General features: G+C 37.6%; 2 protein-coding genes across 3 annotated transcripts in view; both read left to right on the top strand.

Moving 5' to 3' along the window:
• Positions 1-201: 201 nt before the first annotated feature.
• Positions 202-11,217, top strand: LOC307139680 (LRRN4 C-terminal-like protein). Its single transcript, XM_079838730.1, has 2 exons — positions 202-515; positions 9,063-11,217. Exon 2 carries the CDS (start codon positions 9,070-9,072, stop codon positions 9,808-9,810), a length of 741 nt encoding a protein of 246 aa, XP_079694856.1. The 5' UTR covers positions 202-515; positions 9,063-9,069; the 3' UTR covers positions 9,811-11,217.
• Positions 11,218-17,367: 6,150 nt separating this feature from the next.
• sec24b (SEC24 homolog B, COPII coat complex component) overlaps positions 17,368-20,899 on the top strand; it is a 55,216-nt gene continuing 51,684 nt past the window's right edge. For both annotated transcript variants that reach the window (XM_079839059.1, XM_079839060.1), the window contains exon 1: positions 17,368-17,622. In XM_079839059.1, coding sequence (XP_079695185.1) covers positions 17,517-17,622 — 106 coding nt within the window. In that variant the 5' untranslated portion in view covers positions 17,368-17,516. The remainder of the gene's footprint in view (positions 17,623-20,899) is intronic.

The following is a 20,899-nucleotide window of genomic DNA, read 5'->3' on the forward strand; positions in this document are numbered from 1 at the left end:
GCCCTTTTCAGAGACAGCCACAGTCACAATGTACTGTTGTTGCCCATATGAAAACCGGATGAACTATTGCTTTAAAAGCAAAATATGCAACCCCTGCACATATACACACAGGACGGGGCCACCAGATGAGTTCCAGCATGTCTCCTGTTGCTTCTGCTAGAGAAATTAACATGCAGGGCAGCACAAAACTCAGTGGGACTCGCAAACAAACTTGAAAGGAACAGAGAGAGAGAGCCGTGAGGAGGGGGAGGATAGTATTGAAGGGTAACGAGCGTCCTGGAGAGAAAATGAACGCAGCAAGATGGAAATGTTGCAAGAAGAACGAGGGAGACAGGATGGTGGGAGAGCGGCAGACGAATGAGGGGGTGTTGAGAGGGAGGGACCTTAGGAGAAAGAAAAAAGGGAAGGTGAGGGAGAAGAATGCATTAGACCGAGAGAAAATAGACCAGAAGGCTGCTAGAGAGAAGATCTCATTCAAGACGTGAGCAGAAACCATCCAGACTGCAGTCAAACAGGTACGCCAGTCATTTTTACTGAAGTTTTACTGACGCTAAGGCTACAGGGGACCATGATGATCAGTATAGGAACTTGGACTAATGTGTTTTTTTGCCATGGGAACCAGTTTCCACCCAAACAGTATTGTGACTTCTGTAAATGTGGGAATAAGCATAATTCTAAGTAAATATATCAAAATTAATGTGTAAGATGTTTTAGAATCTTTCTGTTATGTAATTATTTCTTAATATTTTACTAATACATTTTTTTAGTAACAATAACTAGTGTTATTTTAGTATCATTCACTCAACAACAAAAAAAACCCTTACAAACTTTTCCACGAAATTTAATTACATCTTTCCAAAAAAATCTAATTTGTTTAAAACGATTTGTTGTAATCTTGTTGTATGAACTTAAATTAATTTAGTCTAAACAAAATTGTGTCATTCCAATTAGATAAAGTTTCCCATGCCTAATAGAGAATAACTATTATTTTTTGGTTACCATTGTGTTGAAGAGTTGAGCTTGTGATTAGGTTGTGAGTGGCTGACGTACACACTCAATCATGTTCCAAGAATGTTAGAAAGGAGTAGAACAATGACCATAGCCCGCAGGAACAGAATCAAACAAATTTATTTTATATGAATAACTAACTCAACATTTGTTCACTTGCTAAGAGAAGTGTAACTTTTGTAGTACGCAAGTACTGATCAAATTAAACACTTGTCCTCTGACATTAGCACAGTTTTAGCACATTGAGAACAAACTTGCTTCATGTAGCCACAGCCCACAGCCTCACCACAAGTTCTACACTTCACAGCAACGGTAACCTCAAAAATCAACATAACATAAATTCTTTTAAATGTTAAATAGAACTGAATACCAAACTTTAACAGGTCTTTCCCTTTACTAAAAAACATTAAACAGCACTACAATTCAACATACTCAATTTCAACTTTAACTCTCCTTATCTATCCCTATGCAAAGCATGCTGGGAACTAGAAATACACCGTGAGTACAAATGGCAATAAAGTAAAAAACTAAAGATTTGTGTTGTTTCAGCTTATTTAAATAAACTGAGCAAACAGACAGAATCATATATATATATATGTATATATATATATAAAGACACACACACACATACAAACTTTTATGTTAGATGTGATTAATCATGATTAATCAATTTGACAGGACTATTAATATACAAGTAACAAACTTTCAGTTAACTAAAATGTATATGTAATAACTATGATATCTAGATATTTATGCGTAACTAGGTGATTGTCAGGATGATGCTAAAATGAAATTAGTTTTTTTAGCACGTTGTTATGCTAGGGAATATGTTGCTTAGTCATAAGAGTCCATCCTCAAGTCTCTGTGACATTCAGGTCTATATGACTTGGGTCCCTCCTTCGTGTTTTTTCGTCTGTTTTGTCAGCCACCAGGTAAGAATTGTTAGTTTGGTCACTTAGTAAAATAGCAGCAATAACTTTTTAAATTGTGAATTTTCAGCCAGCTGCATCAAACAGAGGGAGCAGGGTTTCTGTTCCCCTCTATGGCTTTAGCAGGTTCCCACAGTAACTGGCAGGCGGTTCGTTCCATTGCAATGTGTGTGAGCAGCCCAGTGTGTGTCCTGTGTTAAAAATACACCCTTTAATTCCAGAGGTGTCAAAAGTATTCACATTCATTACTCAGGTAGAAGTATAGATACTGGGTTTTAAAAATACTTCTGTAGAAGTTGAAGTATCAACTCAAGCTTTTTACTCAAGTAAAAGTGTAAAAGTACTGGTTTCAAAACTACTTAAAGTATAAAAGTAAAAGTAATGTAAGGGGAAAAAATGCCTTTAAAGGGGTAGTTGCCCCAAAAATGAAAATTCTGCCATCATTTACTCTCAAGTTGCCATCATTTACAAGTTCAAGTAACCCTCAAGTTGTTGCAACCGGTATGAGTTTCTTTGTTCTGAAGATTGAAAAATGTTTGTAACCAAGCAGATTATATGCTATCATTGACTGCCATAGTATTTTCCCCTACTATGGCAGTCAATGGTTGCTCTATCTGCTTGGTTACAAACATTCTTCAGAATATCTTCAGAACAAAGAAACTCATACCGGTTGCAACAACATGAGGGTGAGTAAATGATGGCAGAATTTTCATTGTTGGGTGAATTATCCCTTTAAGGACAAAAGATTAGGCCGCACCACAGTGCATACCCCACCTCCTCAAAAAAACATTTTTCTAAAGGCCATAATGACTATAATGTTATATTAAAAAGTTAATGTTGAACATTTTTACATGCACTTGCGTTTCAGCCGCATATATTCCCATTGAAAATGAACGCATTTTAGGACAATGCTAATACATTAAAGAACCATATGTGTACTACTGAGCATTAACGTGTTTCATGGAGCGGAAGATTTGATGACTAGTTGTCTATAAATATTTTAAAGGTGCAAAAAGTCAAAATTCAGAGGCATGTTATCAATAAACATTTTTTGAATGTATGATCAGTGTGGCCAGATTGGGTAGACAATTTCCAGCCCAAAATCCTCACCAAATGTACATTTATATTTAAAAAAATGGTTATTGATAACATGCCTGGTTATTGATAACAATTTTGCACCTCTTACAATACTTATAGGCAACTAGTCACTCCAAGAAAAAAAAAAAAAAAAACCTTTAACTGCCAAAATAATGTGATATTATTTTATTGCCATACCAGTCAATGTTGATAAGCAAGTTACCATTTTATCTCCTTAAAACATAACATTGATGATAAAAAAAATTATTAAAACAAATCCCAATAAAACGGATCAAATATGACTATGTCCAGGTAGAAACTGTCAAAACGGCTATCCCTCAGAAAAACACATACATCATTTTCAATGTCAACAGGAAGAAGCCAATTTACGTGCAAAAAGTGCCCAAAATAGGGATTGGAAAAAGCAATGTAATAAACAGGCATTTAACACGTTAATGCACACACCACTGCCAAAATGCGTAATTCATTGATACTGTACAATAATCCGTCAACAAATAAATAACAACAATGCGCTTACCTTTGTGTTGAACTTTGCTTTGACAAAACTACAGTATGTCTTTCGTGAAGTACATGGCACATGCACTTAGCACAGTCAGAACGGATTAATCGTTGATTTTTACATCTTTCAGCAGCTGTCGGTGTTGCTAGTTGCAGATAAGTCCTAAGTGTGTATATGATGATGGACAGGAGTCACGGTTATATTTATAAAGAGTCTTCGAGTCACAGGTGTAAGTCACGTTTGAGAGTTGAGTCACTCTCCCACTCTTTACTGTAGATACAACTTTTACAAAGATACAACTGTATACAGTATTTATTCCACTGGTATAGCGATCACTGGAATATACAGCTACGAGTTATCGCGCTAAAACCCCGGCTAAAGTCATGAATGAGCTCGTGTGCCTGCTGATCGCTGATTGGCTGAAAGTGCGTGCTGCTCGTCGGCGAGAACCCGCCCTATCTGGCAACATGGTGTGTGATTTGTGCAGGTGCAGGCGTGATTGATCGCGTACAACCCAATAGGGTGTCAGAATGGTTTGTGTTTATCCTTCTCATCCAACCACAATCAAATCTGGATATTTTTTTTTTTTTTAATGACAAGCCGGAATTAAAACATGCCGAAATGGAATAGGAGTAACGAGGCTATTTTTAAAATGTAAGGAGTAGAAAGTACAGATAATTGCTTGAAAATGTAAGGAGTAGAAGTAAAAAGTAGGCTGAAAAATAATTACTCCAGTAAAGTATAGATACTCAACATTTCTACTTAAGTAAGGTAACGAAGTATTTGTACTTCGTTACTTGACACCTCTGTTTAATTCTGTCCAGAAGGAACATTCAGGCTGTTTGTTCATGTACTGACAGAGAGATTGTTGTAAAGTGGGTAGAAACAGTTAAAGTGAACAGGAAATGACGTTCACAACAGGACTATTAGTTAACTAAAACCATAAAATACTATTTAAATACACACACACACACACACACACACACACACACACACACACACACACACACACACATATATAGTTTTACTTGAAATAAAACAAATGTTAAATGAAACAAAATACAATACAATACAATAAATAACTAAAACTGAAATAAAAATGTATAAAAAATATATAGAATATAGACATTTAAAAAATAATAAAATAATTACTAAAATTACTAATAAAAAATACTGAAAATGGAAAATACAAAAATAAATATAAATATAAAAACACTGACACAACCCATTTGATTTCTGTATTTTTGTGTATTTCCTTAAAAATACCAACATCCTTAAAAAAGAAAATTAAATAAAAAGAAAAAAAAAATAATGTAAGATAATAAGAACTGTTTTCTGAGAATATATCTAGAATTTAGTTTTACATTTGTGTTACCCCATTGTCAAATATGCTCACAAAAAATTTACATAAAAGGTTGATGTGCTAGAAAGTTGATGAGTTAGAAGCAGGAAAAATGGGCAAGCGTAAGGATTTGAGCGAGTTTGACAAGGGCCAAATTGTGATGGCTAGACGACTGGGTCAGAGGCAGAGCATCTTGTGGGGGTGTTCCTGGTCTGCAGTGGTCAGTATTTATCAAAAGTGCTCCAAGGAAGGAACAGTGGAGAACCTGTGACAGGGTCATGGGCGGCCAAGGCTCATTGATACACATGGGGAGCGAAGTCTGGCCCGTGTGGTCCGATCAAACAGACGAGCTACTGTAGCTCAAATTGCTCAAGAAGTTAATGCTGGTTCTGATAGAAATATTTCAGAATACACAGTGCATCGCAGTTTGTTGTGTATGGGGCTGCATAGCCACAGACCAGTCAGGGTGCCCATGCTGACCCCTGTCCACACCGAAAGCGCCAACAGTGGGCACGTGAGCATCAGAACGGGACCACGGAGCAATGGAAGAAGGTGGCCTGGTCTGATAAATCATGTTTCCTTTTACATCACGTGGATGGCAGAGTGCGTGTGCGTCACTTACTTGGGGAACACATGGCACCAGGATGCACTATGGGAAGAAGGCAAGCCGGCGGAAGCAGTGTGATGCTTTGGCCAATGTTCCGCTGGGAAACCTTGGGTCCTGCCATCCATGTGGATGTTACTTTGACACGTACCACCTACCTAAGCATTGTTGCAGACCATCTACACCCTTTCATGGAAACGGTATTCCCTGGAGTCCATGCCTCGACGGGTCAGCAAAAGGGGGACCAACACAATATTAGGAAGGTGGTCATAATGTTATGCCTGATTGTGGTATACACACACACACACACAAAATATATGTGTGTGTGTGTGTGTGTGTATATATATATTTTTTGTTTTAATTTTTTTTGTTTACTGCAATAATAACATGAAATGAAAAGGTGGACATTTGAACATTCGGAGTATATTGCCTAAATGGGATCAGATCCATCATCTGTTAACCGACTCTAATTTAGATTTTTTAGCGTTGAGCGAAACTTGGCTGAATAGTAATATCCAGACCAGTATGATTGATATCCCTGGTTACACTTGTTATAGAAAGGATAGAACATCTAAAAAAGTTGGGGGGGGAGTACTATTCTATGTTAGAGACACTCTGAAATGTAATGAAATTGAACTGGATACACCATTAGAATGTTTGGCTTTAAATGTTGTATTATCTTCTAGGATGAAATTTAACATTATAGTGCTGTATAACCCTCCATCACATGATGTTTAATTTTATGAAAATTTAGACAAAATTTTTAAATATTTAAATACTTGCACTGAATCTGTTTTTCTTGGTGATTTTAATATTAACTGGCTAGAGAAAAGCCTTAGTAAAAAATTAAACAGACTGTTGTCAAAACACAATCTTCATCAGATGATTAAAGGTCCAACAAGGATCACACGAGCAAGTAAAACTATGATAGATCTGATAGTCACTAATAAACCACAGAGAATCATCAGAACTTATAATTTACTAACAGGGCTCTCGGATCACAATATGACCTTGATTGTACGGAAACTCACTAAACAGCGTTTACCCACATTTATGAACAAAAGTAAGCCAGGGAACATGGGTATCCCCAAAAACAAGGTGACACAAGTTAAAAATGATTTAGAGAATCTAGATTGGAATAATGTTTTTCAATCAAATGATTTAGAAAATTGTTGTAACTCCTTGATGAAAAACCTCACAAACCTGATTGGAAAATACAGTAAGACATTTAAAGGCACGCAACGAAAAGCCTTTCTACCATGGCTGAACAATGACATTCGTCAGCTAATGAAAAAAAGAGACAATGCATTGAAAAAATCTCTGCTCTCCAAAACAAATACAGACTTTCTCATCTTTAAAGGATTGAGAAATGCAGTAGTCAGAGAACTGCGTAAGGCAAAGACAGCCTATTTTATGCAATTGATTGAGGAATCGGAAGGAAATAGTGCATCCCTTTGGAAGCACCTTAATAGCCTTACAAGACTGAAACCTAGTCAACAAAAAACAATAGCTGAGTTGGAAGTGAATGGAGTTATCAGCACTGACAATTCAGTTATTACAAATGCATTTAATAATTTCTTTATTCAGTCTGTGGAGGAGCTTGCTGAGACTTTTGAACCAGCAACCCTATCACAGACCACAAAGTCTGACCAATCAGATCTTTTTCAAATTAAAGAGGTTAGTCAGGATAAAGTTCTTAAAATTATTAATAAATTAAATAATTCTAAGGCAAAGGATATATTTGGGTTGGACACTGCTTTTATTAAAAATTACTGCTCTGCCTTGATTAAACCAGTAACCCATCTTGTAAATCTTTCCATCAGAGTAGGCAAATTCCCACAAAGTTGGAAACAAGCCATCATTACACCGATTTTCAAAGCTGGCGTAAAGAATCAAGCAAGCAACTATAGGCCAATCTCAATACTGCCGGTTTTATCCAAAATTTTAGAGAAAATTATCATAGAACAGTTAATAGAACATCTTGAAGGTAATAAACTTATCAATTCTAAACAGTTTGGGTTTAGAGTAGGGTATTCTACAGAAATGGCTAATTGCTACCTTACCGAGAACATTAAGAGTAAGCTGGACAAGGGTAATGTTGTGGGAGCTGTGTTTATTGACCTAAAAAAGGCCTTTGACACTGTGAACCACACCATACTCTTAAATAAACTTGCCATTTTCAACTTCTCTGAACATGCTATCGGATGGTTTGCATCATATCTGGAACATAGGGAGCAACGTGTTAAAATAAACAATGAACTCTCAACATCATTACAATGCACAATGGGTATTCCACAGGGCTCCATTTTGGGGCCACTGCTCTTTAGTCTATATATAAATGATTTACCTACATGCTGTCAGTCAGCTAACTGTCAAATGTATGCTGACGATACAGTAATTTATGCATCAGCTAGGACATCAACTATAGTAGCAGAAACCCTGACCAAGGAAATGGAGGGTATATCCAAATGGCTTAAAGACAATCATCTGACTCTTAATGTCAAAAAGACTGTATCTATGTGCTTCTCAATTAGAGGAAAAGCTAAATGTATTATTAAAATAGATCAAGAAGTCATAGAGGAAGTTGAGGAATTTAAATTCTTAGGTATTATTTTGGACTCCCAACTCAAATTCAATGCACATATTAACAAACTATGCAAGACTGTCCGGACAAATCTAAACTGTTTTAGAATGATTAGGTGTCATATACCTGTCAAAGCAGCTTTACTGTTTTTTCATGCTATGATACTCTCTCATTTATCGTATGGTGTTACTGTATGGGGCCAAGCTTCCCAGACAACAGTCAAACCCATCATATCATTACATAAACAAGCACTGAAAATAATGGATCAGAAACCAATTAAGTGGCATCATTGTTTGATTGTACAGAAGTATAAGCTTTTAAATTTTGACAGTTTTATCAAGTTTTCTTTTCTTAAGTTGATTTTTAAATGTATAAATAATCTAGCTCCGGTCGTACTCTGTCCTTTTGTGACAAAAATAAACACAAGGAAAGTTGCCACTAGGAGAGCATTGGGTGGTAACTGCATAGCAGAGAGACGCAAAACTACTTTTGGCCAGTCAAGTTTCTCAGTGATAGGGACCCATTTTTGGAATGATTTACCAACGGAAATAAAAATAGAAACAGACCTGAAAACTTTTAATAGAAAGGTGAAACACTGGCTGAAAGAAAATCAAATATGTGAACATTGAGCTATCGTCTGTGTTGGATGTGATGTGTTGTTTTGTGTAATGTGGTAGTGTAAATATATTAGGTCGTTGTTTTTAGAAAGCCCTGACCAGGGACTGGGGTTGCAACACATCTACACATTTTTTGTTATGGCTTTGTCTATGATAATTATGTATGTAATAATGTGCGCTGCATTGTCCCTGACAAATAAATAAAAAAATAAAAAAATAAAAAAATAAATTATTTAGAATCACTCAGGGGCGCAAGAACATGTACTAAGATCTTAACATGGTCAATTATTCTTTCATTTGTTCATGTATCCTGTTTATTGTTATGAACGATTGGAGCTGCTACAGTGAACTTTACAGTATTTGTACCTTTATTTGTTGCAGGTTTAAGATGTTGCTGGGATCACAGGTCGCTTTCCTCCTTCTCCTCTGTGTGATGGACTCTGTTCATGCCACATCTGTCAGTCCGTCATTGCTTCAGCCTCCCCTCACACGTGTTCGCTTTATCGAGGTCGAGGACGACTACGACTACGACGACAAAATCTCAAAGACAACGCACACGCCCCAGTCGCCCGGGGTCAACGCTACTCATGGCCCAATATCCCAACCTTGTGATTACGACCCCTGTGTGGTTCAAACGACCCCCTGTGACAAGATTTCAGCCCAGACGGGTTGTCTGTGTCCTGGGTTGACAGGTCCGGAGGAGAGACCAAAGACTCCGGAGCTCCGTGAGGTGAAGCTGGACGGCTCCGGGGAAGTAGTTGTGCATTGGTGCGCGCCTCTCTCCTCTGTCACCTATTATAAAGTCACTCTGAATGGAGGAAAAGAGCAGATGATTTTTGGAGAATATCTGAGGAATGGTGTCATACCTGGACTGAAAATTGGGGAGACTGTGTGTGTGGCGGCCGGGAATAAAGCAGGGCTCAGCGAAAAGTCCTGTACCCGATACGAGCCACCCCAACCTGACCAAGCCGCTCTGAGTGCAGGGATCATTGCGGGGTGTGCCGCATTCCTGCTGCTGCTTTCAGTGCTCGCTGTTGTACTATGGAGACGAAGGACGTGTCGAAAGGGCGGGATGGGAGAAGCGGAGGGCCTCGGCAATCCTTCATACACCAATGATGGAGCACTGTGACCAGCAAACATATGAAAAACATGGGGAGAATTGAACAAGCTGCAAAGAGACTGAGTTTTGTACAAGTGCACTACTAGTCAAAAGTTTGGAATTATTAAGATTTTTAAAATATTTTTTAATTGCACCATGGCTGCATTTATTTGATCAAAAATACATCAAAAAAGGTCATCTGAAATATTATTACAATCTAAAATAAGTGTTTTCTATGTGAATATAAAGTAAAGTGTAATTTATTCCTGTGATCAAAGCTGAATTTATCATCATTACTCCAGTCTTCAGTCACATGATCCTTCAGAAATAGTTGTAATATTTCAATTCGGTTCTCAGTTATTATCAACTATTGATGCTCAGTTATTAATAATGGTTCATATTATTATCAATGTTGGAAACTGTTTTTGCTGCTTAATATTTCTGTGGAAACCTTGATACAATTTGTTCCAGGATTCTTTGATGAATAGAATGTAGAACAGAAAATAGAATCTTTTGTAACATTATAAATGACTTTAATTTCACTTTTACTTACCCTTAAACATTTCAATTGTAGTGTATTATGGTGAAATATGAAGCCGCACAACTGTTTTCAACATAAATAATAATAATCAGAAATCTTTCTTGAGCAGCAAATCAGCATTACATTGATTTCTGAAGGATCTCTGAAGAAAAATAGAAAACAGTTCATATAAATTATATGTAATATTTCACAATATTACTGTTATTTCTGTATTTTTCATCAAATAAATGCAGCCTTGGTGAGCATATAAGACTTCTTTCAATAACATAAAAGAAATCTAAATTTTTTCCAAACTTTTGACCGATAATGCACCGTCATTGTGCATCTCGCTGTTTTAATTTTACTACTAAACTGCTGTGATTTTGTTCTGAATGATTTTTATTGTGCGATTGAGATTAGTTAGAATATTTAAAGTCAACATGGAATCTAGATCGTCCCTTTTTACTTCCATCATTGGCAGTCTTATTGCGACTGATTCTCTGAAATTACTGCCTCACTTTCCAAAAAGACCCTTTCAAAGTGAATGCATTCTCATATTCCTGATGGGCAAAATCAGTCCTGCTTTTCATGTCTTTCTCTTTTCACTCATATACATCATTATTATGGAAGTAACATGTCTTGATTACCATTTCACGCCGACTTTAACACTACTAATGGTTCTTAGGAAGCCTGGTGCTTCATTAAGTTAGACGGGGTTTTAAAGTATCTGTTGTACAGCTACTTTTACTTAGAGAGTATGTATAACTGATGAAAATGATTGATGATATTTTTAACTATTGACAGTTTTTCAATAAAGCTATTTTAATTGCATTTGCTTGACTGAGCTTGATGCTTAATCATACAAGCATGAATGCATGCTTATTTATCATGCCTATTTATAAAATTGACTGTTACCCAAATTGAAGAAGTGGCTGTTTTCTCATTGTTGTTGCGTATACTGTAAGGTATAGTGAGTAAAGTGACTCTGTGGTAACATGGGAGGAAATTGCTGTAGTCTGATGCAGTGGCTTTATTGAGCAATGCAGAATCAAGTGCATGTAATACATTCAGAGCCGGTTATTTTCCATCTAGCTTTGTCAACCACTCCTTCCCTTTGCTACCTACTAATCTCAGTTTATTGCTGTTATATAGTGCCAGGCAGATATTTTCCTCCAGACCATATTTTCTTGGCATAAGGGAGTGGTATTTATTACTCAGAAGTAGGGCTGCACAATTATGACAGAAATCATAATTGTCGATTATTGCCTTGAAATTGTAATTGCGATTGTTAATTACGATTTATCACAATTTACACTGTATGATGTTTTGAATAGCTTTATGACATTGTTTGAAGCGACAGCATGTCATATGAAAATACTCTTCCTGAAAAACTTTTATTGCTTTTCTTTATAGTATTAAGCCTCAAATTTCAAATATACATTGGTTAGGGTTCTTTTTTCAATAAAAAAAGTAAATATAAGCATGGTATTATATTATACTAAAGCTAAATTTAAGCAATGGGTGAAAAAACCTTTAAGATAACCAGTAGAAAGGAAGAAAAGCACATCTTAAGCACAGAATTGTAAGTGGACCTTTTTTGTTGTAATTGCGCCTTTGAACGATTACATAATTGTATCATCCTTAATTGTAATCATGATAACAAATTCGATTAATTGTGCAGTCCTACTCAGAAGTCATATAAATATGATAAATATAATACATTAGGAAATACCAATAAACCCAAATAAGCAAAAAGGTTTCCGATTCAGAGTGAAATGCAAACTTTTTTTACCATGCATTCAATCCGTATGTATGCCTTCATGAAGGAAAAAAAAACACCTGGTAAAAGTCTTAGAACCAATAGCCTAGTATAATGAACGCCACAAGTTTCCGCCTAAAACCTTGCTGCATTGATCTGGATGTCCATGACTAAAATTACTTGAATTAGACACATAAGGGAATAAATTGTATGGTGGTGCAATTATTTATATTTTGTCACAAAACCCAATGAAATTGAAATTAAATTAAGATGTATGAGATGTAAATGTAAGATTTTGGGATTAAATATCCAAAAACCACTAGAACAGTGTTATATATTTTGTTGACTTTTGTCCTTACATTATCCTAGATGTTTCCAAGAATGTTTAAATCCAGAGAAATAAGAGATTTTAACCAGTGTGTGTAATAAGCAGAGTGTGCACGCGTTGTGCAACCGCCTATATGTAACGGATGTGGAACGACACACTCACAAATGGGGGTTCAACTTGAGTTGATCTTTTTGGACAGACAAGAAGAAAGTATTTCACTTTGGCTGAAGACTGCAGACATTCATAAAAGACCGCAGCATCGACACTCAAATCTGCTGCGGTACGGCGAGAGAAGAGTGACAAAATACAATATCTGCAGTACCATTAATAGCCACAGGAGGGGAGCCTTCGAACACAATGCATACACACCAATGCTTTATTTTATGAAATTCACACAATATTACTATATAAATGAAATGTTCTTTTTAACCCTGTTACATATAGACGTATATTACTAACACGTCCTTTAAATAGCACAAAAATACTGCACTATTGACTTTAGAGCAGGTTTGTGTTGGTCAATTGCGCAGTCGTTTTCAGTTCCTCAAAATAGCAAGGCGCCAACAATGCTCCTGAACACACCTGGTTTTCAGACCAGACGCCCATGGGTGAACAGATGCACCAGCGCATTTGCGATTTAAACAACGTAGAGCTGGATGGGAAAATGAGAACTGCGACGAGTTGAAACTAGCAAAAAACATGCGTGTCCTGTCTGGCGCCCCATTACGACGGGTGTATGATAGGGCCCACAGTCTTTTTTATTGTTTGAATCTGGTTTTCTTGATTTACCACGAGTACCATGTTTTACCATGCCTAATATCGAGCTCACTGCAGTGGGAACAAGTGTCTCATAGACGCTGCCAAGTGAACGCACAGAGTAACGTTAGTAGGGCCTACATAATTTTCAACATGCTCAAATGGAACTAATATGATTAAAAGCGCTGCGTTACCTCACATACGCATGAGGGGAAGAAGCAGAAGCGGCAGCTGTGGCAAAATAAAAACTCCACTGCTCTCGAGCCGCTTGTCGCGCTCGTCTCTCATTAGCAATCGCTCCAGTGGCCTTGCTCAGCTCCCACAACACTCGGTCCTGCTCTGCTTCATACTACAGTAATGTTAACTAGAATGTACATTTCCTGAAGAAAATGTGAGTGGTGCTTGCCGTGGCAAAACTCGCCACCCGGATGCTACTGGGATGCAAAAAAGCCAAGCAACATGTCTGTAGGATGTTCTAGGGCTGAGATATGGCTTATTCATGTCTTTGTATGGTTGCTAGGGTACTGTACATGGTTGCTAGGGTGTGTCTATACAGTTTATGGTTTGATATTTAAAGACTATTGGCCAGTCTGAGTCAAAAGAGCCTAACCTCATGACTGTACGATGTTCTGGAGCTGAGATATGGCTTCTTTATGTTGCATTACGGTTGCTAAGGTGCTCTAAATGGTTGCTAGGGTGTGGCTATACAGTTCATGGGGTGATATTTAAAGACTATTTGCCAGTCTGAGTCAAAAGAGCCCAACTCTGTACTTCTACAATGCTCTGGTGCTGAGATATTACTTATTCATGTGTTTTATGGTTGCTAGGGTGTTGTAACTGGTTGCTAGGGCGTGGCCATGAGGTTTGAATGTCACTAGTTATTAGCTGTTGATGCCCCGAGTCAAACAAACCCACCCTTGTGTTTCTATGACACTTCTATCGAAAGATATCCCTTTGATCTATAGGATCAGTTGCTAGGGAGCTCTAAATGGTTGCTAGGGCGTGGTTTCATAGGTTGACAATCATCCTGAGATAGTGATTGGCTGTCTGAGTAAATTGAGCCCACCCCCTTGTTTCTGTGAAACAATGTTTAATCCCATTGACTTTTCAGCTACTTTGTCGCCCCTGGGGCGAACATCGCACCCCGATCCCTTAGAAAAGATATAGCACACCATTCCCGAATAAGACGCACGATTTGACGCCTCATTCGTGGGTCTGTGACAAAAAATGTGGGAGGAGAAGCGCGCCGAAAAAGCGTCCGGAAGAATAATAATAAACCGTTCCTGGGTGAGATAGTAATAGTGATGCCTTGCTACGCAAGCACCAGTAATAATCTCATCCATAGACATGATTTCTGCCCGAGTCACGTCACAATTATTTTCCACCGGGTCCGGCTGTAAAGTGAAGACGACGTCTCCCATGAATGCGTGCTCAATCTCGGTGTAATGAAGCTACGCCTTTGTTTTGAATAGGCGACCTCTGGTGGCAAAAAACGACATATTGTGCTTTTAATTGTGACAGTAAATTCCTCTTTCTGTCATTCCAATTAAGCATCATGGGTTTTGACCAATTCAATGAGTCGAAAGGGAAGCAATTATTAGGCCTACATCTTGGATTTTGCTCAATCCTGCTTGTAGCTTATACTGTAATGAGAGCCTACATCTTATGCTTTGGCTAAATGTATCATAATTTATCTGTAATAATTTCAGGGGACATGCCCTCTGCACACAGAAACAAGTAGACCCAAATTTTAGTTTAACTCTCACACACACAGGTAAAAAAAAAAAAGTTGAGGGTTCATTTCCAAAACATGATTATACACACTATAAGACCAGGAGTGAAAATTATGGGGCCTAATGGGGTTTCAAAGACATTTAATAGCTAATATTATATTATTATTAAAAAATATTATCGTTCTATACTGACACTATGGAATGACAACACAAAACTTGAAATTAACTGAGCTGAATAATGACACTATTGTCTTAGAGCTGCTTTTAAAGTCGTTTTAGTTTATGAACTTTCAGCATTGACAGTGTTAATGAACTGAATTGAATCAACATTGAATGTGAATTGATCTGAACAATGACACTATTGCCTTAGAGCTGCTTTACAGATTAATTGAATTAGTTTTGATGAACTTGCAACATGTTATTGAACTGAATTGAATCAACATTGAATGAGCTGCATAAGGACACTACTGTCTTTTGAAAGTGATTTACAGTTGAAATTGTTGAAGTTGTTTCATCATAATTGATGAATTTTTCAACATTAACACTGTTGTTTTCCCGTTTATTATTGTGAAGTTGTTTTGAAATCAGCATTGTGAGTAAGGAATAATTGATGACGGACCATTTAATTATTGCAAAATAATGCACACCCGAGGTGGTAAAGCGTATAATAATTCAACGGACCGGAGTCAATTTTTCTGCTTATACTACGGTTACCACATCTCAAAACATTGTTCAGATGCTGTATTTCAAGTCAGGATTTTGTCATTAAAACGCTGTGTAGGACTAATTTCTTATGCATCTAAACCCAAACCTCTGTTGCTAATTCCAAAACATAATTCTAGAGCTAGTGCGGAGGATTGCACCAATGATAGCAGAATAATTATTAATGCAGTAATAAAGAAAGAGAGAGATTAGTCTGTGACTCTGGGTTTTGGTTCTTTTGCTGTTGTCAACTATATACCAATATCTTATATACCTATACCTATACCTATACCTATCTCTATATCTTTCCAGAGAGTAAAGATGGATCAAGATGAAACACGCCTAAAGATGAGCTACCTGTACTTCTTTACCTGCAAAATTAATTTATATCATAATTCTGAGAAAAAAAGTCAGTTATTAAGTCAGAATTCAGTTTATATCTAACAATTCTGACTTTCTAACTCGCAATTCTGACTTTATATCTCGCAATTCTGACTTTACATCACACAATTCTGACTTTACATCACACAATTCTGACTTTATATCACCCAATTCTGACTTTATATCTCACAATTCTGACTTTATATCACGCAATTCTGACTTTATATCACCCAATTCTGACTTTATATCTCACAATTCTGACTTTATATCACGCAATTCTGACTTTATATCACGCAATTGCGACTTTAGACACAGATCAGGCACAACATTTTGACTACTGACCGGTGAAGTGAATAACACTGATTATCTCTTCATCACTGCACCTGTTAGTGGGTGGGATATATTAGGCAGCAAGTGAACATTTTGTCCTCAATGTTGATGTGTTAGAAGCAGGAAAAATGGGCAAACATAAGGATTTGAGCGAGTTTGACAAGGGCCAAATTATGATGGCTAGACGACTGGGTCAGAGCATCTCCAAAACTGCAGCTCTTGTGGGGTGTTCCGGGTCTGCAGTGGTCAGTCTTTATCAAAAGTGCTCCAAGGAAGGAACAGTGGAGAACCGGCGACAGGGTCATGGGCGGCCAAATCAAACAGATGGATCAAACAGAAGAGCTACTGTAGCTCCAATTGCTCAAGATTGCTCAAGAAATGAATGCTGCTGATAGAAAAGTGTCAGAATACACAGTGCATCGCAGTTTGTTGCATATGGGGCTGCATAGCTGCAGACCAGTCAGGGTGAACAGGGCGGCCTGGTCTGATGAATCACGTTTTCCTTCACCGTTTCCTTTCATGGAATCAGTATTCCCTGGTGGCTGTGGCCTCTTTCAGCAGGATAATGCGCCTGCCTCAAAGCAAAAATGGTTCAGGAATGGTTTGAAGTGTTTGAGGTTCAACAACGAGTTTGAGGTGTTGAATTGGCCTCCAAATTCCCCAGATCTCAATCCAATTGAGCATCTGTGGGATGTGCAGAACAAACAAGTCCGATCCATGGAGGGGGGACCAACACAATATTAGGTCATAATGTTATGTCTGATCGGTGTATCTCGCAACTCTGACTTTATATCACGCAATTCTATTAAAAAGGTCAGAATTGCGAGACATAAACACAATTGTGAGATAAAAAGTCACAATTATCTTTGAAAATATTTCATTCTGTGGCAGAAACAAGCTTCCATGGGGGGGGGGCTTTTTTGAGAGGGGGTGTGCGTTTTTCTTTCTCTATTTTTTCTATAATTTCCCCCTTTATTTATTATTATTATTATTAAGAAGAAGAAGAAGAAGAAGAAGAAGAAATCGCCTTTCTTTTAGACTTTTATTTTGAAGAGCTGTCAGTGCTGCCACTGTTGCTCTCTGGATTCAGCGGCCCGTGATCATCACACCGTTAGTCCGACAGACAGACCCTCCGCTCAGCTGTGGGCAGGTCGATGGAGACCCACAACTGGTGATAGCGGCGTTTATTTTTTATACTATCGGGGATCCGTGACCGCTCGGATAGAGATGTCCACACAGGGATACACGAATCCTAATTCGTCCGTGAATAATCACAGCATGAATTCTACACAAAACGGAGGCGGAGCGGCGGCAGCGGCGCCCTGTCAGAACGGTACGGGATTAAAAGCGAAACCATTTGAGCTAACATGCTAAAGCTAACGCGAATTTCACATCCAAAAGCTAAGATGACTGGCTAAGGTTCAGGCTAAGACGCTAAAGGCTAATCTAACGTGCTAAAATGCTAAATTCACATTCAAATCCGCTTTGAAAAAAAGCTAAGATAATTTAGCCAGCTAAAGGCCTGAGATTGAGGCCAAGCTAAGGCACCTGTCATCTGCGCCTTTGAGGTGGAGACCTCGACCGCTACAGATCACAATATGATAACAGTATTTTTGTAGTTGCCATTAAAATCTTAAAGTAGCTGTTGGTATGTTTTAATGAACATTGATTTCAGTCAGTTTGCTGTCATCTCCTGTCATTAGCCCGTTAGCGGCTAGTTTAGTCCAGTTAGCTTGGCTGTTATTTCTCTCATTTCTCTCTAATTAATCTTACAAGATTTTGTCATCTGGGCAAAATTTATTATGAACTGAAATATGTCATTGTCTTGGTCAGATGTCTCATATTTGTGCCACATAATTGAGCTCGCAGAATTGCGCAGAATAAAAATGTAATAAATATTTATTAAATATTCCCGACAAACCCAACAGTTCTCATTTAATATCTTAACTTGTCTTTACCACTGATCTATATAGAGATATTTATATTCGTTTATATAGATCAGTGGTCTTTACGGTAATTTGCCAGAGCCTTTTTGTGTTTTTTACGAATGTGAGCGTGGCTGTATTTTACATCATGCTAATATAATCTGTGTTCTTACCTTTAAACTGCATAAAATGAAGTAATAGCAATTTGTTTTGTATTTTCTAATGTGTGTCTTGCTGGGTTTTTTTTTACATAAGGTGACAGGAAAATGTTGTCGAGTTGTCATTTTAGTAATAAAGTCAGAGAACAATCGGTGTTAAGAGTCTTTTGAAGATGTTATTATCAGGGTATCTATTAAAGTACCATGGATTACAGTATGGAACACATGCAGTGTTATGTTAGTACATTGAGATGCAGTTTTTATTATTATTTTGAGTAGTTGTATTTTTATATTTTCTGTTTTCATTTTAATTTTAGTTAAACGTTTAGTAATTTTGTGGTGTGTTTTAGATATTTTATATGGGTTTTTATTAGTGCTTTTAAATCAGTTAATTACATCTTCATCAAATCTAACGTAAAAGTTTTTGTTTATATAATATATGTGTATACTGTATATATTGTGTGTGTGTGTGTGTGTATGTGTGTGTGTGTGTGTGCTGTGCGCGCGCATGTCTGTGTAATAATATCTGTATATATATCAGGGTTTCCGTTGTCCGGTAATTACCGGACATTGGCCGGGGAAAAAATTAAATGTCCGAAAAAATTAAATCTTTTCGGTCAAATTGTCAGATTAAAATTTCAGATTAAAATCTGACAAATAGCTCTCCAAATCTGACAAATAGCTCTCCAAGAATATGCAGAACCAGCGATCAGAAGGATTGTTTGCCATTTTACAAGCCTTCTGCGGACACCGCTCCTCTTATCGATACCGTAAGCCTGCGACGTGATGCCCTCGCTGTCATGACAGCGCTCCGTGGCTATGGAGGATTGCATTTCTCCACAGCCTGCGAAGTCCTCATATGTGATTTCAGCGAAATGTATCCAGAGTGGACCAAGCTCGCCAAGATAGCCTGTGTAATCCCGGTCTCGAGTGTTCCTGCAGAGAGGGGGTTCTCACTGCAGAATCGGATCAAGACGAAGCAGCGATCGCCTTGCGGAGAACAAGGTTACGCGGCTTATGCGCATTGCAAGTTGTGGAGAGACACTGGGAACTTTTGATTTTAAGTCGGCAGCTGCACAATTCAGCACTGCAAAAAAGCGTAAAAAGTAGCCAAAAATGACGCGAGACAATGTTATAGGCCTAGTCATTTGTTTGTTCAAGTTCATTTGACAAGGAGTCATTTACACGGTGGCCAATTTAAATGTTACCAACTAAATGAGACATACTGAGTTTATAATTAAATTTGCTTGAGTAAAAACAATGCTATATTCGGATATTTTATGTGGGGAAGGGGGGTTGGTTTGTTAAACTATGAAATGTGAAACCATAGTAAAAAAAATTGGTTGATTGACGCCAATCGGACGTTCATGTTTTTTTTTTTCGTCTATTTGAAAGTTAGGCTAATAAACATGTTGCATATACGGCCTGATTATGTCATTTTTTTTAAGTTACATAAACTGCTTTCAGTTTTCCTCAACTTGAATAATTAAGAGGCGATATTTGACCGGCATATCATCAAAATGTCCGGAAAACGAAACCTCTGCCGGTCACTTTGACCGGCACCATTTTTTTCTAGCGGAAACTCTGATATATATATACATACATATATGGCTGTGTGTGTGTATATACATACCGGTACACGCATATAATCAAACTTTTATGTTAGATGCGATTAATAATTAATAAAATTAATATTTTTAGTTTTAGTATATATTTTTATTTATTTTTTAGTCTACATTAACTTATTTTAATACGTCTATATTCACTTATTTTTGGTTTTGTTATTTTAGTGCATTTTATATATGTGTTATATATATATACAGTGAGGAAAATAAGTATTTGAACACCCTGCTATTTTGCAAGTTCTCCCACTTAGAAATCATGGAGGGGTCTGAAATTGTCATCGTAGGTGCATGTCCACTGTGAGAGACATAATCTAAAAATAAAAATCCAGAAATCACAATGTATGATTTTTTTAATTATTTATTTGTATGATACAGCTGCAAATAAGTATTTGAACACCTGAGAAAATCAATGTTAATATTTGGTACAGTAGCCTTTGCTTGCAATTACAGAGGTCAAACGTTTCCTGTAGTTTTTCACCAGGTTTGCACACACTGCAGGAGGGATTTTGGCCCACTCCTCCACACAGATCTTCTCTAGATCAGTCAGGTTTCTGGCCTGTCGCTGAGAAACACAGAGTTTGAGCTCCCTCCAAAGATTCTCTATTGGGTTTAGGTCTGGAGACTGGCTAGGCCATGCCAGAACCTTAATATGCTTCTTACAGAGCCACTCCTTGGTTATCCTGGCTGTGTGCTTCTGGTCATTGTCATGTTAGAAGACCCAGCCTCGACCCATCTTCAATGCTCTAACCGAGGGAAGGAAGTTGTTCCCCAAAATCCCGCAATACATGGCCCCGGTCATCCTCTCCTTAATACAGTGCAGTCGCCCTGTCCCATGTGCAGAAAAACACCCCCAAAGCATGATGCTACCACCCCCATGCTTCACAGTAGGGATGGTGTTCTTG

This window comes from Gobio gobio (assembly GCF_949357685.1).
Source record: "Gobio gobio genome assembly, chromosome: 16".
Taxonomy (NCBI): Eukaryota; Metazoa; Chordata; class Actinopteri; order Cypriniformes; family Gobionidae; genus Gobio; species Gobio gobio.

Bases quoted from the DNA above. Each gene is read 5' to 3' on its own strand.
- LOC307139680 (XM_079838730.1), top strand. From the start codon at position 9,070: ATGTTGCTGGGATCACAGGTCGCTTTCCTCCTTCTCCTCTGTGTGATG.